General features: G+C 51.6%; 1 protein-coding gene across 6 annotated transcripts in view; it reads right to left on the reverse strand.

Moving 5' to 3' along the window:
* Window positions 1-1,936: 1,936 nt before the first annotated feature.
* The window catches only part of STRA6 (signaling receptor and transporter of retinol STRA6), a 56,505-nt gene continuing 36,729 nt past the window's right edge, over window positions 1,937-21,712 (reverse strand). For all 6 annotated transcript variants that reach the window (XM_044978643.1, XM_044978645.1, XM_044978647.1 and 3 more), the window contains 11 exons: window positions 19,800-19,867; window positions 16,049-16,119; window positions 14,662-14,723; window positions 13,751-13,934; window positions 10,181-10,256; window positions 9,733-9,866; window positions 7,787-7,904; window positions 6,433-6,534; window positions 5,368-5,531; window positions 4,484-4,621; window positions 1,937-3,738 (listed from right to left, as the gene is read on the reverse strand). In XM_044978643.1, the coding sequence (XP_044834578.1) occupies window positions 3,560-3,738; window positions 4,484-4,621; window positions 5,368-5,531; window positions 6,433-6,534; window positions 7,787-7,904; window positions 9,733-9,866; window positions 10,181-10,256; window positions 13,751-13,934; window positions 14,662-14,723; window positions 16,049-16,119; window positions 19,800-19,867 (1,296 nt within the window). In that variant the 3' untranslated portion in view covers window positions 1,937-3,559. The remainder of the gene's footprint in view (window positions 3,739-4,483; window positions 4,622-5,367; window positions 5,532-6,432; window positions 6,535-7,786; window positions 7,905-9,732; window positions 9,867-10,180; window positions 10,257-13,750; window positions 13,935-14,661; window positions 14,724-16,048; window positions 16,120-19,799; window positions 19,868-21,712) is intronic.

Raw genomic sequence — 21,712 nt, forward strand, 5'->3', positions numbered from 1 at the left:
AAGATTGATCGGAATGCCGCCCCTTACAACGTGCCGCCCCAGGCACATACTTTCTTGTCTGGTGCCGGCCCTGAACATAGCTGGGTGTGTCTCTTCATGCTGGTGGCTGAGTGATAACAGCTCCTGGAGGGGGTTGCTGCTTGTCACTAGCAAAGCCTTTCAAAAGACAACCCAGGCTGGAGAACTAAGAGGGCACAGCAGTACCCCAGTTCCAGGTTGTACCCTGGGGATCCCATCACACCCATTAACAACTATCCACTAACCAGGCAAAGCAAATAATTCCCATGCAGACTACATTGCAGTGTAGAAGATAGCACTGTCACTACAGTCACTGCATGAAAAGTTATATAATGTACTCTCCATTTCTCAGGCACTTTCCACCCGAGGAACTCAAAGCCTTTTACAAAAGGAGGGTGAATATCTGTTTGTATCTTACAGATGGGGAAACTGAAGCACAGCAAAGTGACTCATCCAAGATCACAGAGCAAGTCAGTGGCAGAACTAGGAATAGAATTCTGGTATCCTGACTCTAACCACTATCTTGCTGCCTCTCGTGGTACTTTCCATGTACCATATTCAGCGCACACACCCCTACCCCCAGCTTCTGAGTTGCAGTGGGGTGAACAGTTCAGGGAGAGAACCCAAATCCATCTTAAGGAGCCACACTAGAGGCTGCCTGCCAGCACCAATGGCTCAGGTGAGCAAACTTCAAACACCCCCTTATGTCTCCACCTCATGGCAATGTACACTGGCTGGATGGGTGGAAGGGCCAACAGCAGCACCAGAAAACACCTGCCCATTGTGGAAAAGGGATTTTGGAGCCTTCAGCGCCCCCCCCCCCCAAAGCTAGATCCATTGGTAATTAAAAGGTTTGGTGGGATTCAGGATCCTGTCTACAATGCAGCATGGACCATGTTACGCAGGGATGCCTTAAAATGCTGTTCTACTTTGTAGGCCTCCAACGACCTTTGCTGGGTCCCCAAACTAAAGAGATAGCTGGCTTTTTAACAGACAGCTCTAATGAGATGTGATGGCTGGAAGCCAGACAAATTTAGACTAAAAATAAAACGGGCAAATTCTTAAAGGGGTAATTCTCCACTGGAACAACTTACCCAGGGTTACAGTGGGGTCTCTTTCCCTTGCAGTCTTTCAGCCAGGACTGGATGTCTTTTAAAGGAAGACATGCTCTAGCTCAGGGGTCGGCAACCTGCGGCTCCTGGCTCGCCAGGATAAGCACCCTGGCGAGCCGGCCCGGTTTGTTTATCTGCCGCGTCGGCAAGTTCGGCCGATCGCGGCTCCCACTGGCCGCGGTTCGCGGTCCCAGGCCAATGCGGGAGGCAGGAAGCGGCGCGAGCCGAGGGATGTTCTGGCCGCGGCTTCCTGCCTCCCGCATTGGCCTGGGACCGCGAACCGCGGCCAGTGGGAGCCGCGATCGGCCGAACTTGCCGACGCGGCAGATAAACAAACCGGGCCGGCCCGCCAGGGTGCTTACCCTGGCGAGCCGGGAGCCGCAGGTTGCCGACCCCTGCTCTAGCTCAAATAGCAGTTATGGGCTGGATGCAGGAATCATTATTTGCAGCCACTGCTATACAAGAGGTCAAACATCATGGTCTGTTCTGAGACGCTCTGACACTCTAAGTAGAGCTTGTTAGAACGATATCCCGCCTCCCCCCCATGGAAAATTTGGGGGTTTCAGTAAAAAAAAATTCTTCTGAAATGTCACTGTCATGCTCCATGGGAGTCATACTGAGGTAACCGTGGTTGCAGGGAATCATGGGAGATGAAGTCTCTCTGGGGAGCCTAGTCTATAGAGAAGAATGAGGAACCCAAACTACAGCTCCTTTGAGGCAGCATTTCAGAAGCAAAATCATTTCAGTTTTCATGGTTGTTTTCTTTAAAGAAAAGTTTCCCAAAGCAAGCAGCTGCTTCTCTCTCTCTCTGTCACGCACGTGCACACCCACACCCACAATTGAAAACCTACTGAAAAACACTGGAAGGAACATTTGCAGCCAGCCTTACTGTGAAGCCTTGTGCTTTTCATGGCTTAAGGGACAATGGTTAAGTCCTGTCTAAACTAAATCATGGAAACCTGCTTGTGTCTTGCTTTTGCTGTCGTCGTGGCTTGGGATTGCTGATGTGGGGTGCAGTAGAGTGTAACAATGCCCCCTGCCACGCACCAAATGGCCACACTAACCATGGCAAGAGATGGTCATATACAAGTGCCCTGATACATCAGTCTTCCCACTCCTCTCTGCCCTTCCCCCCTCCATTACCTCCATCACCCTTGTGCGCACCCTGGCTTTCACGGGAGACCAAAAACAGAACAGGTATTCTCCAAGCAGTAGGAAAGAGGCACACTGTTTATTATTCCCACCTCACCCTGCCAAGGGGGTTTAAACTCACCGTACTCTACAAATACTAGCTCAGCTCACTCCCAATCTGACCTGCTCTCCTCTCATAGAATAAGAACAGAGTTCAAGGAATCATTTGTTTAAAAAAAAAAATAGGGCGGGGGGGGGGGGGGCGGGTGCAGGAAGACACATGCCTCCAGTTTGCCAGAAAAGTGGAGGCAAGGACATGAGCAGAGTATGAGAAGCCAGAGGGACACGCAGTATAGAGGAGCCACACAAAACAGAGAGATCACTCTGCCATTTTGTTGTGAAAGCATCGAGGGCACATTTCCAATTTTACAAAGCTACAGAACCTGCAGTCTATTTATCAGACCCGACCTGTCAGCAATGAGGACTAAAAACCATAGAAAAGATGTGAAAAATATATTTTAAAAGGGATTATTTTTCTTTAAAGGTATGAAGCCATATTCCTTCATAAATGCTTCATCAGAATCTCCTTAGTGCTGGGCTTTTCTATGGAATGGCTGCCTCTACATGAAAAAGGCACAAAGGCAATCTGAAAAAACCTGCCACTACCTGGTGTGTCTAAGGGGATCCAGGTGAGACTCCAATGCAGGATCTTGAGGGGCTGGTGGGGAGGATGATGGTGGTGCCTTCTGAAATGCAGGGTAGATCATACTGGCTAGGGGCAGATCCAGCTCTTTCCTCTCAGTTTGGCTAACACCCCCCAATTCTGTAGCTCCCCTTCTCTCTCCCATTCAAGCCCCTACCTCCTCTCAGCAGGGACTCAAAGGTGCCAAACTGCATGGTGGAAGGTCAATTGGGATAAAAATTCTGAGATCATCAAACTCATTTCACTTGCGAGCCCACCAGGTATTGAATCGGAAAGGTTCCTAAGGGGGACCTTTGAGTTGCTTCAGGTTTCCCAGGTGTAGCATGAGGAGCAAAGACTTGGCTTTGGGTGGCTTTAAAGCTCAGTCTCTGGGCAAGGTTACCAGGCAGACCATCTCCCTTAGCTCCATGCTGCCCTAAGGAAACAGCCCTGGTCTCAAAGGCAGGCAGGCAGGCAATGGGGTGCAGCCTTGCTCTAGGGCTCCGCAGAGCCAAGGTTGCTGCTGTGGGGTGGTGGGACACATGAGAAGGAGAGAGGAGGCAGTGAGCAGAGCTGGAACACTTCCCAGAGAAAGGGGAGGGCTCCTCGGTGGAGGTCAGGACTTGGCAGGGCAAGACTGGGTCCCATTGGCTGTGGGGTCAGAAAGCACAGTCTTTCGGCAGGCCAAGAGTGATGGGTTGTTGAGGAGGGTGTAGGCCAGACCCCACCGGGCTCTCGTCTGCTTGGACTTGGATGCCTTCAGCAGCCCCTTCACAGGCTGCATCAGCTGGATCCCTGCAAAGGAGGAAACCTCAGCATCACTCCCTCCTCCTGTCTGCCTACAGGGGGTGCCCACCATGTCTCCGGGTGAAGGGGGATTATTCTTCCTGCCCTGCACGTGCCCCTGCAGAAAGATGGGAGGAGGAGAGGAACCCACAGCCTGGTAGTGCAGAGCCAGGAAGGAGCCTAGCCCTAGCCTGTTTGTCAGAGGGTGGAGATGGATGGCAGGAGAGAGTTCACTTGATCATTGCCTGTTAGTTCACTCCTTCTGGGGCACCTGGCATTGGCCACTGTCGGTAGACAGGATACTGGGCTAGATGGACCTTTGGTCTGACCTGGTACAGCCGTTGGTATGATACCCCATATTGCCAGGCTGCCAGACAGCCACGTCGCACTGGGGAGAGGAAGAGGACATGCTTTCTCCTCAGTGCAGCATTATGCAGGGGGAGCCCTTGGGACTTTCTACTGACACTGCCCTTGACTAGATTGAATTCTACACCCTTCTTTGTTCATGGTACCTCCACCTCCTTTGGCGGAAGGGTGAAACCACTCCCTAGCCCTCCCTTAGAAGGGCAACCAACATGTGGACGCAGCCTGCAAATAAGACCAGACATTTTCAACATGAGCTTCTTGCACTATCAGCACCCAGCATGGGAGCCTGTCCACAGACGCTCCCCCTGCCACCAGAAAATGCTGCTTCTCTTGGCTAGCAGTTCTTTAGCACTCAAAGCTGGGAAGCGGGGAGGAAGCAAGATCTCACCTTCTTCCACATCAGTGGGTTTGAGTCCTGTCTGCCCCTCTGGGCCAGGTAATTGGAGAAGCAAGAAGCAAAAGGCTTTCATCACAGGATGTGATTGGCTGACCTCAATTTTCAAGTAATGACAGTAAGTGCGGTAACCTGGAGGGGAACATAGGCCATGTATCAGAGTGTGTAGCAGAGTCCAGAGCATGTGCACACTCATGCAGGTGGATGCACACATACACACACGGAGGAGAGCAGAATTCTGGGTTTTCTCCTCCTCCACAGAGGAATGGACTGCAGGGGGTGGGGAAATCTCAATTTGAGCTACTGCTCTGTAAATCCAGAGCAGTTCTGGAGTCACTCCAGATTCACACCAGTGCAATCTGAGATTAGAACCTGGGCTGTGGGCTTCACGCCCTAGGCCCCAGCAGCTTTGGTGTCAAGAAAAGTCAAGTTTCACTAGAAATAGCTGGGGGTGGGGGAACAGGGAAACCTACAACATTTAAAGGAAACAGGTTTTCAATAGCAGATAATCATGCAGTGCTGTTTTGGAAGCCAGATTCACCCCTACAGAACCCCAGGCAGGCAATGTCAAGCTGACCAGGCCCTGTTTCTCATTTAAATGTGGCAGGATGGCTAGCTAGGTTACTCCATTCCCAGGTTCCCAGGGACAGTCCAGGAGTTAGATCCTTGCATCAGATGTGATGCACAGGATCCTTAGGTTAGCCTCAGACAGACATTCCTCGTCGATGACCCAGATCCTGCCAGAGCCATATTTTCCAGGAGAACCCCATTGGCTTTACAACATTGGGCCCAGAGAAGGAATGCCCACCATGGGTAAATGCCAGGACACAGCGGAGCAGTGTATGTTGGCTCCAGGAGGAGGCTATCATGTCCTTTACCTGGATCGAAAGCCTCGACGCCCCGATTCAGCAGGCTGATGTCCAGCTGGCAGAAATGGACAGCGTTGTAAAGTGCAGAAATGACCATTCTCCAGACCCCGGCCATGACCCCCACCAGGACATTGATGGGGAAGAGCAGGTAGGTCATGATGCAGAGAGCTCGCCTGGGGCAATGAGAGAGAGAGGAAACAATAGGGCCAGGAGGCCAAGAAGCCCACTCCACCCTGATAAAGAGCCACTCGCTGCAGTAGTGATGCCCAGTGTTAGTGCGGTGCACAGCCAGCTATCCCTCCCCAAGGTTTCCACACTGCCAGGCTGCTTGGGGAAGATGAAGGAGACTGGCAGTAGAGTTTCTGCAGCCCCTTTGGTCCTCCAAGCATCTCAGAGGACTTTATAGACTCTCCTGTCAGTGACCACGAAGAAACACAGCAGCTTTTAGGAGGCTAGCAAGAGCTCACAGGCATGCTGGGAAGTTAGACCTGGTTTCAGGGAGGGAAAGGTTGTTGGCCACTGTGCTTGGGTAATGTCCTGGGCTCACTGCATGAGTTCTCTGGCCTGTGTTCTGCAGGGGACCTGACCAGACAATCAATGGTCCCTTCTCGCCCTAGTATCTCAGGAATAGATGAAATCCCCATTTGTTCTTTACTGGAAAGGCGAGACTTCGGAGTGGTGATCACACAGGCCTAGGCACCCTGAGACTTGGTTTGAGGTCCATCCACTGGCTCCACCTCAGCAGTTACCATCCCCTCTGACAGGGTGTTGGGAAACTTCACCAGTGCTGGAGATGTGGGGGTCCTTGGATGGACGGCACTGCCTCATGACCCACATGGGCTCACTATGAGACCAGGAGAGCTCTCAAGCCTTGTGGTGAACACAAGGTGAGGCAGGCTTGGGGGAAACTGGAAGTTCAGATGCAGCTCTGGCATTTTGTACAGTTCAGCCCTGTGTCACTCGGCATACAGGTTTGTTCAAAGCCACATGCACCAAACCCAGACTAGGTGTCCTACAGTCCCTGAGACCAGAGACAAAGCAGTGTGCATGTTTAGCTTCTCAGCACCCTTTCACCTGTTGGTCAGCTCCTTCTGCAGGTGGTGTTTCTCTAGGAAGTGGAAATGAGCAAGCAAGTTCTGCACGACCACAGCAAGCACCAGCGTCAGCCAGAAGGGCCTGGGCAAGGGAGAAGACAAGGAAGGGGAAGATTCCAGTCAGTGGGTTTGCCTGTCAGTTGTTCATAGAGCAGATGATCTGAATGTTTGAGCCAGGTTATGGCATGGCCTGGAGGAGCCAAATGGGGGGCAGGAGAGGTTGAAGGAGCCCAGCACATGTGCTCAGGGGCTAGACAATTTGCAGCCCTACGATTATGAGAGCACAGAAATTGCCACTTGCCAGAGTCCTCTGGGGAACAAGGGTGAATGAATTACAGCTCCCTCACAGTGGGATTGGCCTGCCCTAGGGAGGGCAACCATGCTGCTACCCCTTAGGAGCTCCTGGGAGCAGGGCAGCCCTGATGCTCAGAGCTTCACAGTACAGTCTGGCCCATGCTGACTTGTCTGCCCAGTATTATTCCATAGCACCTGCCGCTGGAGGGTGAATCAGTGATTAGAGCTGGGGGAACCCCAAACCATATTTTGATGGTTTGACATGATGGCCCTGATTTGGCAGAGAATGGGGGTGGGGAGGAGAAGGAAGAGAACTCAGACCACCAGGCCATTAAAAGCATCCATAAATATCAGGGTCAATGCAGCCAGTGTTAGGCCCAAACCAAGCCTCAGGATCAGAGCAGCCCTGAAAAACAGACTTTGGGAAGCTTCAGATCTGGAGTCCTACTTCCCAGGCCAAGCCAGTCTCTCAACAGCCTCTGCATGAGGTCCCCAAAACACACAGTCGGTCATGGCTTCATGAGAATTGTAGCCCACTCCTTCAGCAGGCAGCAAGGGCCTGATTTTCAGAAGCGCTGGGCACTGGACAAGTCAATCTCATGGGTGCTCAATGCCTCCTGCACAAGGAGGGAGCTACGCAAGGTAATAATCAGGATGGTGGAATAATCTTTCCTTTAGCCTGGGGCCCATGTCTGCAGCTGGAAGATGCAGTTCTAGGGTTACCACCTGTCTCAAATCCATGGGACAACCCCAGCTGCGCCAGAGCTGGTCCTGTTGTGCAGAAGGGCAACTGAAGAGCCCCAAATATACCTGCCCCCCATGGCATTGCATCAGGATGCAGAATCTCAATGATGTGTGGATGGAACATCCTGACATGATGCAGCTGGACTGTGAAGTTTGTTTCTTCAAGGGCAGCTGGTTACTTTGTCTTTATCACTTGCCCACCAGAGGTCATTTTGTGACTTGACTGAGTATCCCATTCCCCATCTCCTTAGCCCAGAGCTCCCCAGTGCCGCCTGCTGGGTCTAAAGAGCACTTACCACATGTTCTCCAGGATTTTAAACAGATGCATATTTGTGCCTGACTGGAGTGGAATGACCACTAGGAAGGTGAAGCCCACGGTGCAGACAAAGAAAATCACTTGCTGGGTGAGGAGACCTTTGAGAGACAGAGCATCAGGGGTAAAAAAATTGCCAGGAGAAGGGTGGAGGAATCACTATCAGTCTCTAGTAAGTGGGCACACAGCCACTGATGGTATTAAGTCAGACATATTTCCTCTAACTCTATTTACTCTCTCATTAATGTTCCTCAGAGCTGCACCTTTTCCTTGTGTGGTTGCACCTCTGCTCTGGGAGATACCTGGAGTTTGCCTGGCTTTACACACTACACATCTAGACTGGGGTTATTTCCAAGGAGCCTAAGTGAGTTAGGCACTCTGTTGCTATTAAATCTAATAATCGAAAATCAATGGGAATTGGCCCCTAAAATCACCTACATGCTTTTGTAAGTCTCACCTCATACACCTAACTCCTTTACGCTGCTTTAAAAAAAAACAAAAAAAAAAAAAAAAAAACCCAGCAACCTCAACCTAATTCCATTGACAACTTGTTACTTCTCCTCCCACCTATATGTTAACTTACTAGGTCTAGTCTGTCATTTCACACTCACACACAATTCATTAATGGATTTAATTGGGGGAATCAGCATTTTCTTACCATGTGGCTCATTAGTCACACTGAGAAGAGCCAGCTCTGGAGTCTGGAACTGTGATTTCTACTAACAATCACACCAAGACCAGTAGGGTCCACAGGAGCAACGATTCATTTAACCTGATCTAAGAGATGTGCAGCTGGAGACCGTACACCACACTGCTAATTCATTCAGCTCACCAGTATAAGGACTTTAAAACTAGGAGTTCAGAAAAGCATTACATTCCCAGCATCAGAATGTGTGACTCATGTATGTTCTTTCAGGATCCCTAAGGCAATCTGCCCCAGCCCCCCCGGATCATGAGAGTTACAGGCCTGCCACTTCACTACTAGGGAAAGTGCAGCTTGACAGCCCTGCAGACTGAAGCCCACCACTTATCTGTCAGTCAGATGCAGCAGAGAATGGGCACGCTTCCCCTCCCACATGTGTAAGCCAGTCCATCTTAGGGGGAGGAATAGCTCAGTGGTTTGAGCATTGGCCTGCTAAACCGTGAGTTCAGTCCTTGAGGAGGGCCATGTAGGGATCCAGGGCACACAAAAAAAATAGTTGGGGATTGGGCCTGCTTTGAGCAGGAGGTTGGACTAGATGACCTCCTGAGGTACCTTTCAACCCTGATATTCTATGACTCAGAAGGCTACTTTTGGGTAGTGGGAAGGTCTCACTGCTGAAATAGCCAAAAAGGTCAATTAGTGCCTGCCCATTATGGTCAACCTTTGTTCCTGTTCCATTTATCAAAGGTTAATAGGGGTTTAGTACAGGGTTACTAAATCTGTTGGATTTTCCAAGGGGTCAATAGCTTGCTCCTAACTATGTGTAGCTTCTTCCAATAGGCTTAATGCCATCTATAAAAACATACCCTACTTATGTCCGGAACATGCTCATGACATCTATTAACCAGGGCTGCTCAAAAGATTTTCCATCAGAGAGGTATCCAGGCCTACTAAACAAGATTTGGGGGAATTTTAAACCAAGGATCCATCTTCCGCGGAAGGTTCCACTTTTACTGACAAACCAAACTATTTCCATTTCCATATCCTGGTGTGGTGCTTCCTGAGTGCTGCAGTTGGTGTCAATCCTGGAAGTTCCATTGAGTGTGAGTGGAGCTCTGCCAATTGATACCAGCTGAGGAGTTGACCTCACATATCTCAATTACGCCTGAGCATTTACCTAGAGCCTGTGACAATTCAACTCTTCCCTCCAAAGCCCCAGCCCATGACACCATCTCTTAGGCCTAAGGACCAACAGAGTGTTTTGTTCCTCTTTGAGGAGGAGTTACCCAAGCAGGCAAATGCAGTCTGGAAGCTGGCAAAGCTCATCCAACAGACCAGAGCCTGTTGGGAAGGGCAGAGCATCCGGGCACGGTAGAAGACATCTAGGACATCCCCTCGGTACAGAGCCTTCAGATTGGCCCTGTGGAAAGAGAGGCCAGATAGACCTTTTATGCATCCAAACGCAGCATGGGAAAGGTGTGTGTAGGGGCAGCATTTTGGTTCCATGACCAGGGTTATCCCAACCCCTGAAGGAGTTCAGAGCAGATGGGTAGGCAACAAAGCTAGTATGAAGGAGAGTATGTGGGAGTCCATCACTCCACCCACAGGCCCAGTCTCCCCACGTTCCACTACCCAGGGAGAGGTCAGACGGGATAGGGTGGGGGAGACTTGGAAAGCTCTCTCTGGTCCACCGTGGCGAGGCTTGGGAACAGAGAGTCAGAAACAGGCTCTCACCTGTGCATCACCAGGGATCTCATCAGCATGGAGAAGGTGAGCAGGCAGGAGAGCACAAGGGAACAGACATAGCACACTGTAAGAGAGCAGACAGGGACAGCTGTCATTTGAACCAGAGCAATACAATTGATTGTGCTAGATCCAGAACTGCACCCAGCCACTGCCCACCATTCAATGGACCTTCCCTCACACATCTCCCTGACACTGATTTACAAGTTTATTGTGGCATTTTCATTGCTGCATCTCTAGCACTGATGAAAGGTGCCAGAGGGACAGAACTGGATGACTTCTGGCTCTGTTTATGCAGTCACTGCAACATATGCAAGGGCAGCATCACGCTTCCCAGCACTGTCCCGTTAGCACACTTCCATCCTGCTCCAGAGGGATCTCCGCTAGCATCCACAGCCCATTCAATCCTTGGCCACTTTGCTAAAACTGGAAGAGGGGAATGGGATGGTGTGATGTGGTTGCTTGTCACCTGGAGAAACCACCTGGTGGTTAAGGCACTGGACTGGGACTCAAGTTCAGCTCCTGGCTCTGCCTGTGTGACTTTCCAGAACCTCTGTGCCTCAGTTTCCCTACATGTAAAATGGGGAGAATATTTCACTATCTCACGGGTGCATCACATGGATACATTCAGCAGCCTCCCACATGATCAACTCCTCAGTGATTGGGTGGGGTGCAAAGAACCAGGCCAGACTAGCTTATATCATGGAACAGAACTCCCACCCGATAGGAATTACAGCCGATAACTACAGACCCACACAGACACACACCATCACACCCTAGGGTTAGAACTCCGCAGCCATAATACGAAGTCTGGCTTTGAGCTAGCCACTGCCTGGTTAGACATCTTCACCTTCCAGCCTGGTTTGGTGGCTGCAGTGAAAGCCTCCAGCTAGGTCATTAAAGACAAGAGTCCATCCTTCCTGGGCTATCCAAGTCCAAAACAAACACAAAAGAGACACCTTGAGACACCCCAGTCTCAAGGCTGTGCCCAGCTACTCCAAGTCTTTTTCACCCTTCAAATCAAGCAGTGAGTGACTCCCAGGGCTCGCTACCTGGATTCTCCCTCTGGGTCTCTGCCTCCCACCCCCTGGTCTGAGTTAGCTATGTGACCTACTCAGCATGTGACTTCACTTCTTTTCTCCACTAAATGTTACAGGTGGGGCAGGACCTATCTTCCTTTAAAGGACCACTCACCCAGAGACAGGCTCCATAGTCATTACCAGTCAGCCACTCTCTTCCCACCCCCACTCCCTCCCTAAGCACTTAGCAAGTCTACAAAAACGGATAGACGCTTTCAAAATGTCACAGTAGAAATCAGCCAGCAGAAGTGTGAAAGGAATGACAGGCTGTAAAAATATCTTTGAAAGGGGGAGGGTTGGGATGGGGAGAGAGATGTCAGGAAGACAATCGCAAACAGGATTTTTAATGTGTCACTGTTTGCAAAGAAGTGCTGCCATTGTTTTAAGTGCATAAAGGAGAAGCTGACTGAACGGGGGGTGGGGGGCACCATGCTAGCCAGAGGCAACAGAGCCAAAAGCTCATCTGCCTGTCCTCCTGTTGGGAGCTTTGAATTAGCCAGTCCCCCACCCCTCCACACCAGGGCTTTGTAGTTCTGCACTCTAGAAGCCATCTGCTCAATTCCAACACATATCAAAGTCCCCCTGAACAATAGCATCTGTAGCATGGAATTGCTGACTGTGGATACATTTCTCCTCTTGTCCCCCTTCCCTGCTTGGCATTCACAGCATTCTTTGTTTGCTGGCACGAGACCAGGGTTTTCTTTTCATATCTCCATCCCTCTGCTTTTGCAGCAGTATCCACATTTTAGAACTTTGCTTTGCAGCCTGGCGGGGATTTTAGCGACCAGGCCTAGAAATTCCAGACCTGGAAAGAGTCAGGAAAAGAGCTGACATCTCCTGCTTGGAGTAAGAAGCACACAAACTATTTCAAACAGGGCCATCTCTGGCTTGCCATCACCACCATATCTCACACTCTTTAGCATCCAAAACCCACTGCGAGGCAAGGCAGAGCTGTTATCCCCATTTAACTGATGGGAAAATGGGGGCAAAGAGAGACTAAGCGACTTGACCAAAGTCACATAGGGGAGCGTGTGGCAGAGGAGAGAACTGAACTGGGGTCTCTCAAGTACCAGGCTACTCTCCTAACCTTTGGGCCATCCTCTTCACTGTCCAAGACTCCTTTCCCAGCAGCCCAGTATTCCAGTTTCTAGAGTTTCCCTGTGATTGACGCCCATTACCACAAATGGACATACAGCCCCTGCACTGAGCCGGCCCACATGGCATACCTGTGCACCTAATGCTAAGAGAAAGCAGGGGAAGAGTGTGTGTGTTGGGGGGAAATGAATCAGAGGGGAGACGAAGGAGAGACTTCAGACAGATCATAGCAAAAAACCATGCTCTGGGCCCATTAGAATAATTTTCAATGGCATCAAAGCACCATTAGGCACTCACCTCCCAGTGACTGGAAACCAGAGTCCTGTTACATTAATTTTCCTGGCATCCTTCCAGAGGACCAGGTCCCCTCCAAATTTCAAACCAACCTCTCAGAAAGACTCAAGAGGACAGTGCAGCATTTCAGATCATCCCAATTCCCATGACTACACTCCAGTCTAAAAGTTTCTCCTATCAAACCCCTCCCATCAACACTACCACGGGGGGCCCATGAGATCAGCTGTTGAACCCCAATTCAGCGAGGTACCTATGCACATGCCTCACTTAAACACTTGAGTAGCAAGACCCCTTGAATACTTCTCTGGGCATGTGCTTTGATACCTTGCTAAACTGCGGCCTCAAGGCAGACCCACAGTCCAATGATGTCAATGAAGAGACTCCCATTGACTTCTTTGGATCAGACTTTTGAACTTTTAATCTCTTACATCCAGTAACTTCTCTCCCAGCACCAACCACGCCCCACCTCCCTGTATACCCACAAACAATGGGATTAGCAACACGCTCAGGAGCAGGGACAGAATCCAAGAGTCACAGCGCTCACACTCCTGTTTCAAACATTACATACTGCTTTGCAAGCCAGTCTAGCTGATGGTCACCACCCTGCTACAAAGGTGTCTCTATTACCATGGGACAGATGGCTCAGTGACTGACTACTGCCCTTAGTTCCATTTAGTTAGTTATTTTTACTTATTAAAAGGAGATAGACAAAACAAACCCAAGCAGCTGCTGCCCTCTCACTCTGGGGAGCTGGGAGTTTGCTTTCGTCTGTGCAGCTTTGTGCTAGTTGAATGGGAAGAGTTGATACTTAAATGTTAAGAGGTCAGGAATTCTTTGGTGCATCTTGATCCTGAGGGTAAGTTTCAGAGACAAATGGCCTGTTTCTTGGATAGTCTCAGCAGAGAGCTCCAGGACGGAGGAGTGTGTAAAGTGGAGGGAGGAAGGAGAGGCATATAGACTGAACACCCCCTTCAAGCTTTCCTTGCCATCGTCTATGCTGTACCAGACAGAGGCCTTTGGATTTAGGCAGGGAAATGAGACTGGGATCATGGGCACCCTCAGCATCAAGCTCAACAGACTTGGAGAGACTCACCTTCCAGTGACCAGAGATAGTATCTGACTGTGTCTAGCTCCCGCTCCATGTCTCCAGGGACACCTCCCGGGTTCTCCGAGGGCACAACACCAAACTGAACCAGAAGGACGGTGATTTCCTTCGTCATCCCTGCCCTCACTATCTGAATGTTGGGAATGAAGACGACGAGCAGCAGCAAGGCCACCTGTGAGCCAAAAGCCTGGTGAGCACTACAGACAGTGTGCAAGGGAATGTGCTCATGCACGTGCACCAACAACCTGCCCACCCCCACTGTGGTAAACTCCCACCCCAGAGCAGCTGCTGATCACATCCTGGACACTGCCATGGAGTGGAGGAAGCAACGGGGAAGTGGGTGCCAGAGCCTCAGACACAATGGAAAGGTGACAGCAAGAAAGGGGTTAAAAACTCCAGTCCGGTATGCAAACTGGGACTGGCCTGAGGCTGCCAGGGCAGGAGTCCTCAGTTCCAGTCTCTCACCCACTGCGCTGGCAGAAGCACACAAAACGAACACCAACAGAGAGAGCTGTGGGCAGCTGCCACATCTGGCCCTGCTGCAGATGGAAAGCAGGGCTGTGACCAGAGCCTGGTCCTTGCTGAAGCTGATCACCCTGCCACGACACAGTGACAGCAGCATTGAGTATAGAGGGGTGCTGCAGGCTCCGTCAGGCAGGAGTGACCATTGGGACAATGCAGTCTGTCACTGAGGTTAATCCTGCTTGCTCCCGGAAGAACCCTTGCAGTGCCCAGGGCAATCCACAGAAGGGGTGGGACGGGTGGGGAAGCCTGGCAGTTGGATGGGGCTGCCCGTCTTGTTTCCCCACTCACATAGAATGTAAGTAGGGCATGGGAAACAACAGCACAGGCTGTCAGGGCCAACCACGGGCCCAGAAGGGGCATTGCCACAGGCTTACCTGGTAAACAGCAATCACGGCTGTGGTTACAGAGAGAACCAGCTTCAGAGGAACCTGGAACCCTGAAATCCCAGAATGATAGGGGGACATATGAGACAGGAGACCAATTCCAGCCTGGGGCTTATGAGCAGCAGGGTGGCAAGTTAACAAAAGGCATCCATCTGGGCTTCAATTCCTTCACAGTGTCAGTCAGTGTAAGTGTGTGCAGACTCACCGCTGCAGCGCCTGCTGCTAGTCTCTCAGGGAATTAGCTCAATTTCCAGCCCAGAGCGCCCTCTGCAGGCTGGTGATCTGCCACAGCTTGGCCCCCGTGTCCCTCCAGGACCCCGGTGCCCCTTTAACTGGGTGCTGCCCCCCCTGGCAGTACCCCCACAGGTCTGGGTCTCCCCCTCCCAGGGGAACCCCCCATCTCCTATTCTCACCTCGCCTCAGTCTTGGCTACTGCCAGTCATCACTTAGCCCCCATTCACTGGGGTAGACTGCAGTGTATCAGCCACTCATCACAGGCAAGGTTGGGTTGGACCTGCTGCCCCTCTCTGTAGCTGGGCTGCACCTCTGCAGCCCCAATACTGGTCTTAGGCCCTCAGCTAGGCCCACAGCCTGGGGGTTTTCCAGGCTGGAGCTCCCCAGCTCCTCTAGCCTTCCCCCAGCCCTGCTCCACTCCTAGTACCCTGCTCAGCTCCCTAGCAGCCAGGCCCTTCTCTCTATAGAAGCAGAGAGAGACTCTAAGCGCCTCGCTCCCAGCCTTTTTATAGAGGCCAGCTGTGGCCGGATTGGGGTGTGGCCCAGCTGCAGCGGCTTCCCCAGTCAGCACAGCTTTTAGAGCTGCAGCCCTCTCCAGGGCTGCAGTGGTAAAAGCAGCCCTGCCAGGCAGGAGCAAGGGACCACCCTGCTACAGTCACTCTCGCCATCCATCTAGTTTTGTTACATCTGTTCATAGCTGTCTGACCCCTCTCCTTCCACCCAAAAGCATCCCCACCACTATAGTTTCATCCAGGCCTTCCTCAGTGCATCCAGATTCCAGATTCCACCCATCCACTCATCTGTCGATGCAACAACAGTCAACTGAACTGCTAAACAAGTGCACGAGGGAAGAAGCCTAATGACACAGAAACCTTCATGCAATCTGGGACACAAGGATATTATGCCAATGGAGTTAGCACTCTCCTTGCAATGCCCCAAATTTCCTCTCACAAAGATGACAGTTCATGCAAATTGAGGAGTTGTGCATATTAGGATGGCAGCTGCCTGGGCACAGATGCTTTGAGAGAGAGAGAGAGAGAGAGAGAGAGAGAGAAGAAACACAGTTACTTCATATGGGAGGAAGTCTGGTGCCAGAGACCCTGATATGCCTAAGAGCGCATCAAAAGATCTTGTCATACGGTACCTTCCTGGGGTGTGTAGATGTAAGAACGTAAATACATCTGGGCCCTCGAAAGGAGACTTACTTTCCTGGAGCTGGAAAAGGAAGAATTGCAGTGAGTCAGGTATGAAACACTGGCCCAGAACAAAAGCACTGCTTTGTTTTTTAACGCTTATCGATCAGCACCAACAGCCTGCCCTCTTGGGTGGAAGTTCTGATGAAGTTAGTATTCTGCCAATACACCTCAGTCCTGACTTGTAGCATGCACAGCCACTCCAGCCCCAGGCTCCCCATGCACAGCCCAGCCAATGTGTGTGGTCCTGAGCTTACCTCCTGCTCAGCTACTCAAGAACAGCTTCCTTTCTAAACAACAGCAAATAGCACTGTTCAGAGCAGTGTTTCTCAACCTTTCTGGATCAGTCACCCCTCATTTGATGTCAAAATTGCCTTACATTTGGTATAAGAGTAAAGAAGTATCAGTGATAACAAGAGTAATGGAATCCAAAGTCAGAAGGGACCAGTGGGATCGTCTAGTCCAGGCCTGCACAACTCGTAAAGCGGCGAGGGCCACATTCCTCCAAAGAAAACAGCTGAGGGCCGAAACCTCCCGGCCCCGCGGAAACACCCCACCCTAGGGCCGCCCAGCCCTGCGGAAACAAACCCTCCTTCCCCAGCGCCGCCCCACCAAAACAGCTGTGGGCCAAAAAGGAAGGTTGGGGGTGGGGAGGTGATATTTTATTTTAAATCAACCAGGGGCTCCCAGCTAAAGAAGTGGCTGGGAGCCCTCAGGGTCAAATTAAAGGGCCCGGGGCTCCGGCGGCTGGGGGAACCCGGCAGGGCCGGCTCTAGGTTTTTTGCTGCCCCAAGCAAAAAAAAATTTGGCTGCACCCCTTCCCAGCCCTGGGCTCCCCCCTGTACCCTCCTGCTGCCCCAGTCCTGGGCTCTCCCCCCCACCCACACACACCCCCTGCCACCCCAGCGCTGGGCTTCCCCCTTTCCTCCCCACCAGTGCCCTCCCTCCACCCTGCTGCTGCCCCAGCCCTGGGCTCCCCCCCACCAGTGCCCCCCCCCCCCACCTCCTGCTGCCCCAGCCCTGGGTCACTGGTAACTCGCTCCCAGGGTGGGTCATTCAGCAGGAATTTTGGATGTGCACAAAACACAGACAGGATTGGTTCCCATATGGTTACAGAGCTGCAGTAAAGTGGAACAATTTTCAGCTTGTGTGATTGGAGGATATCTGGATGCATATTATAAGACTGTCCTCCATAAATGAGGAAAAGTTGAGGTGCCTTTATTATTCTTTTGTTCCACTCTTTCTTTCTATGGGGAATTTGCCAATGCAATATCACTGTCTTCCTTTCAAACAAACAAAAAGGCAATGGCTATTGAAAATAGCAATTCCAGTCCTAATAAGCATTTCTTGCTCAATTTTATCTACAGCAAGTTACAGTGGGTCAGTATATTTGATTTGGGAGAAATGAAGTAAAAGCTGCCCAAACCGAGCTTGAGCACTCCTGAATTTTGAGGTGTTCAAATCTGGAAGGCAGGTGCTGGGGGGGGGAGAGGGCTGTGGGCTCCACGGGGGAGCATGGCAGCAACTGTCTGGAGCTGCACGGAGCCAGACACGCTGGTCTGAGTGGCACAGTAAGTGGTTTGGGGGTTGGAGAAGGGGTAGGGGATTCCGGGGGGCAGTCAAGGGACAGGGAGCAGGGGGGGTTGGATGGGGCAGAGGTTCAGAGGGGCAGTCAGGGGACAGGCAGCAATTGGATAGGCATGGGAGTCCCAGAGGTTTATCAGGGGACAGATAGGGGGTGGGGTCCTGGGGGGAAGTTGGGGGGGGCAGTTGGGGACAAGGAGAAGGGAGGCTTAGATAGGGGCTGGGATCCCAAGGGGCAGTTAGGGGCAGGGGTCCCAGGAGGGGGCAATCAGGGGACAAGGACCAGCAGTGCTTAGATAGGGGGTGGGGGTCCTGGGGGGGAGTTGGGGCAGGGGTCCGGGGAGGGGGCAATCAGCGGCCACGGGCTGGGATTCAAAGGGCTCTGGGCTGCCGGCAGCCGCGGGGAGCCCTGAGCCCTTTAAATCCCAGCGGCGGCTGGGAATCTCTGCGGGCAGCCCAGAGCCCTCTTATTCCCTGCCGCGGCTGGGATTTAAAGGGCTCTGGGCTCCCCACGGCTGCTGGCAGCCCAGAGCCCTCTGACTCCCGGCCCTGGCTGAGATTTAAAGGGCTCTGGGCTCCCCACAGCTGCAGGCAGCCCAGAGCCCTCTGACTCCTGGCCGTGGCTGAGATTTAAAGGGCTCTGGGCTCCCTGCCACTGCAGGCAGCCCAGAGCCCTTTGATTCCCTGCTGCGGCCGGGATTCAAAGGGCTCTGGACTGCCCGCAGAGCGCCATGTGCGGGGGATTTAGAATCCCCCCACGGGCCGTACAGTGAGGCTCCGCGGGCCGCATGTTGTGCAGGCCTGGTCTAGTCTGACCCTTGTATGAGATGGGCCATAGGACTGCCCTGAATTCCTGTGTGAACTACAGCATGATGGTCATGTATGAAACCCAGTATAGATTACATTTACTTCTCTAATGTGTGTGTTTTGAGAGAGTGACAGAATACTTGACATTGGAGGATAAGGGTGTGTGGAGAAGGGAGAGAGAGATTTTCTTTGCTTTGGACTGTAATGAAGTTTTCCATGTCTCATAACTACGGCTGCGAGCTTGTCATGGAGGTCATGGAATCACAGAAAGTCACGGAATCCGTGACTTCTGCAGCCGCTGATGCAGCTGGCCTGGGGGCTGCCTGAGCAGCTCGGGTGGCCCCTGGGCTAGCCGCACCAGCCGCTGCTGGGGCAATCTCAGGCCACCGCCCACCCCACCCCCTAGCAGGAGTTTGGGTAGGGGGCTCAGGGCTGGGGTTGGGGCACGGGAGGGGGTGAGGGCTCTGGGTGGCGCTTACCTCGGGGGACTCCCTGGAAGTGGTGACATCCCTCATCTTCTAGGGGGAGTCACAGCCAGGGGCCTCTGCATGCTGCCTCTGCCTTCAGGCACCACCCCTGGAGCTCCCATTGGCCACGGTTCCTGGCCAATGGGAGCTGCAGAGCCGGTGCTTGGGGAGGAAGCAGCACGCAGAGGGAGCTGAGGGATGTCACCACTTGCAGGGAGGCACAAAACCCAACACCCTTTCCCGGGTGTTCCCAGCCAACAGGAGCTGCAGAGGTGGTGTTTAGGGTGGGGGCAGTGCACGGAGCTTCCCTGGCTGCCCCTGCACCTAGGAGCCAGACATGCCGGTCACTTCTGGGAGCTGTGTGGAGCCAGTGCAGGCAGGGAGCCTGCCTTAGCCACACTGCACCACTGACCAGACTTTTAACAGCCTGGTCAGCGGTGCTGAACAGAGCCGCCAGGGTCCCTTTTCGACCAGGCATTCTGGTTGAAAACTTGATGCCTGGCAACCCTCCCCTTCCTCCCCTCCCCTTCCCCAGCACCCCCACCTGAGCTGACCCCCCCAAGCACCCATGGTGCCCCCGGGCCACCCTCCTCCCCAAAGATTTAATCAGGGGTATACAGTATAAGTCATGGACAGGTGACGGGCCGTGAATTTTTATTTAATGCCTATGACTTGTCCATGACTTTTACTAAATATACCCATGACTAAAATGTAGCTGTACTCATAACCCCCCATTGCATTTAGTGACTCACCCCCAGAGGGTCACAACTCCCCAAGTGAGAAACACTGGATTAGAGCCAGGCAGAGTTCCTGAGGAAGAGGAAGAGCATTGTTTTGGCCGTACCTTCTTTTGTGTGTTCTTTTGGCCAGGATAGTCTTCAGGTATTCATTGTAATAGCCACTCCCTACAACCTTAAAGAAAGCAGCACAAAAGCCCACTTGTTATTTGGATACAGGACACAGTCAGATGCTTGAATCAACGCCGTGGTTCTCTCTCCTTAGAGTGGTTATCTACAGCAAAGGCCCTATAGGTAACCCTGTGCTCAAAGGTTTCCACCTTTGTCCAATTCTTGCTTCCCTTTTGTCCCCTGCCCAAAGAAAACCCTTCCCTATATACATTCTTTAGGGAAAGCATTGCACCATCTACTGGCAGCCTCCAATATTGAATTCATTCAACACCTACTATCTTCCAAATAGAGAGTCATTAAGCAGTTGCATTCAACTATTGGAATAAGACTTCCCCACCAAGAAGTGTTACCCAATCTCCATTTTAGATGAATAATTTTTATGGCCATTTTGCAACAAAACATTTGAGTCAATCACTCCAGAAGAAAACTGACTCATTAACTAGAGCCTAAATATCAATCTAGATGTGAGGATCGCAGGCTCCAATCCAGAAGACCATGTTGATACCAGACTGACCAAAAGGAAAACACTCAGTCCAATGCTGAGAAACGCTGGGAGCAGGATTTAGATTAACTAGAGGGTTCTTTAGACTAAATCCAGGATTTGGTATAATACTAAGAAATCTGCAAGGTGTGGATTTGTTTGTGTTTTGGGTTGGGGGTCAGGGAGGGAGTGTGTGTTATTACATTTTTAAATAGGTTTCCCCCCATATCCTCCAAACAAAGGTTGTCTGATGCTAAGGGATTATCCCCTCCTGCCATGAAAATTTAGGGGGCAAACAATGAGACACCAGTTCTGGGCTGAATGGAACCCATTGATGCCTAAGCTTCTTGAGCTAAGGAGTTTACACAGAAGAGAGATTTTCTCTCTCTCCAAATACAGCAAGATAAAAAAAACAGAACCATCAAACCCGCTGACCTCTGGGGCACTCGTGGGCACAGCCAGTGTGCCAAGAGCTCGCAGCTAGCACAGGGATATCTGGAGAACTTGGGATACAGAGGTGGCACGTGGCAGGGGCTCAGCCAGAAGGAGCAGGTAGGGAATAGGCAATATTCTCAGCAAAGGTTCAAGGATTAGGATTGACAGCACCTATGCTGAAGTAGGAGGAGCAGGCATTTAGAACAAGTTAGACTAATTGCCTTCTTTTCTCACAGCCCGGAATGATGGCAGCAGATGGCTTCCATAGCTTGGATCATTCCAAGACAACTCAAAATGGAAGCATTCCCATGCTGAACAACAGCCAGCTGCTTTGCTCTCATCACAGGAAGTTTGTTATGCACCGGAGGTGCTGGAACAATTTTTATAGTGGAAATGCTGATGACAGAAGCCATGGAAATCATGTATTTGGTGTTTTTTATTATTACTTCAAGCCAGGGGGTGCAGAAGCACCCCTAGTTCCAGCACCACTGTTATGCACTGAACTTCAGCCACACTCCTCTTACTCTGGGAGATACAGGGAAGGACAGGAGTACCTTGCACATTGGTGGGAGCAACTAAAGTGCCAAATGGCAGCATTATGGGACTCTGACTGAAGCTGAGTTCCAAGGGGTAGGATCCTGGCAGGTGATCAAGCACCAATAGAACTGATGCATTAAAGACTGATAACTCAAGCTTGGGAGATGAGCACCTTCCAATCCCCCTTGCATGTAATGACACTTGGCTGGGGTGCAATCAGGATGTTGCAAGGAAAGAGGAAATTCAGTATCTCAGGCCCCTTTTCAAACAGGGCTGATGCTGGATGTGGAGGAAGGCTGCCTACTAGGCCCATAGAATATTAGGGTTAGAAGGGACCTCAGAAGGTCATCTTGTCCAACCCCTGCTCAAAGCAGGACCAATCCCCAGACAGATTTT

The sequence above is a fragment of the Mauremys mutica genome, chromosome 11 (genome assembly GCF_020497125.1).
Source record: "Mauremys mutica isolate MM-2020 ecotype Southern chromosome 11, ASM2049712v1, whole genome shotgun sequence".
Taxonomy (NCBI): Eukaryota; Metazoa; Chordata; order Testudines; family Geoemydidae; genus Mauremys; species Mauremys mutica.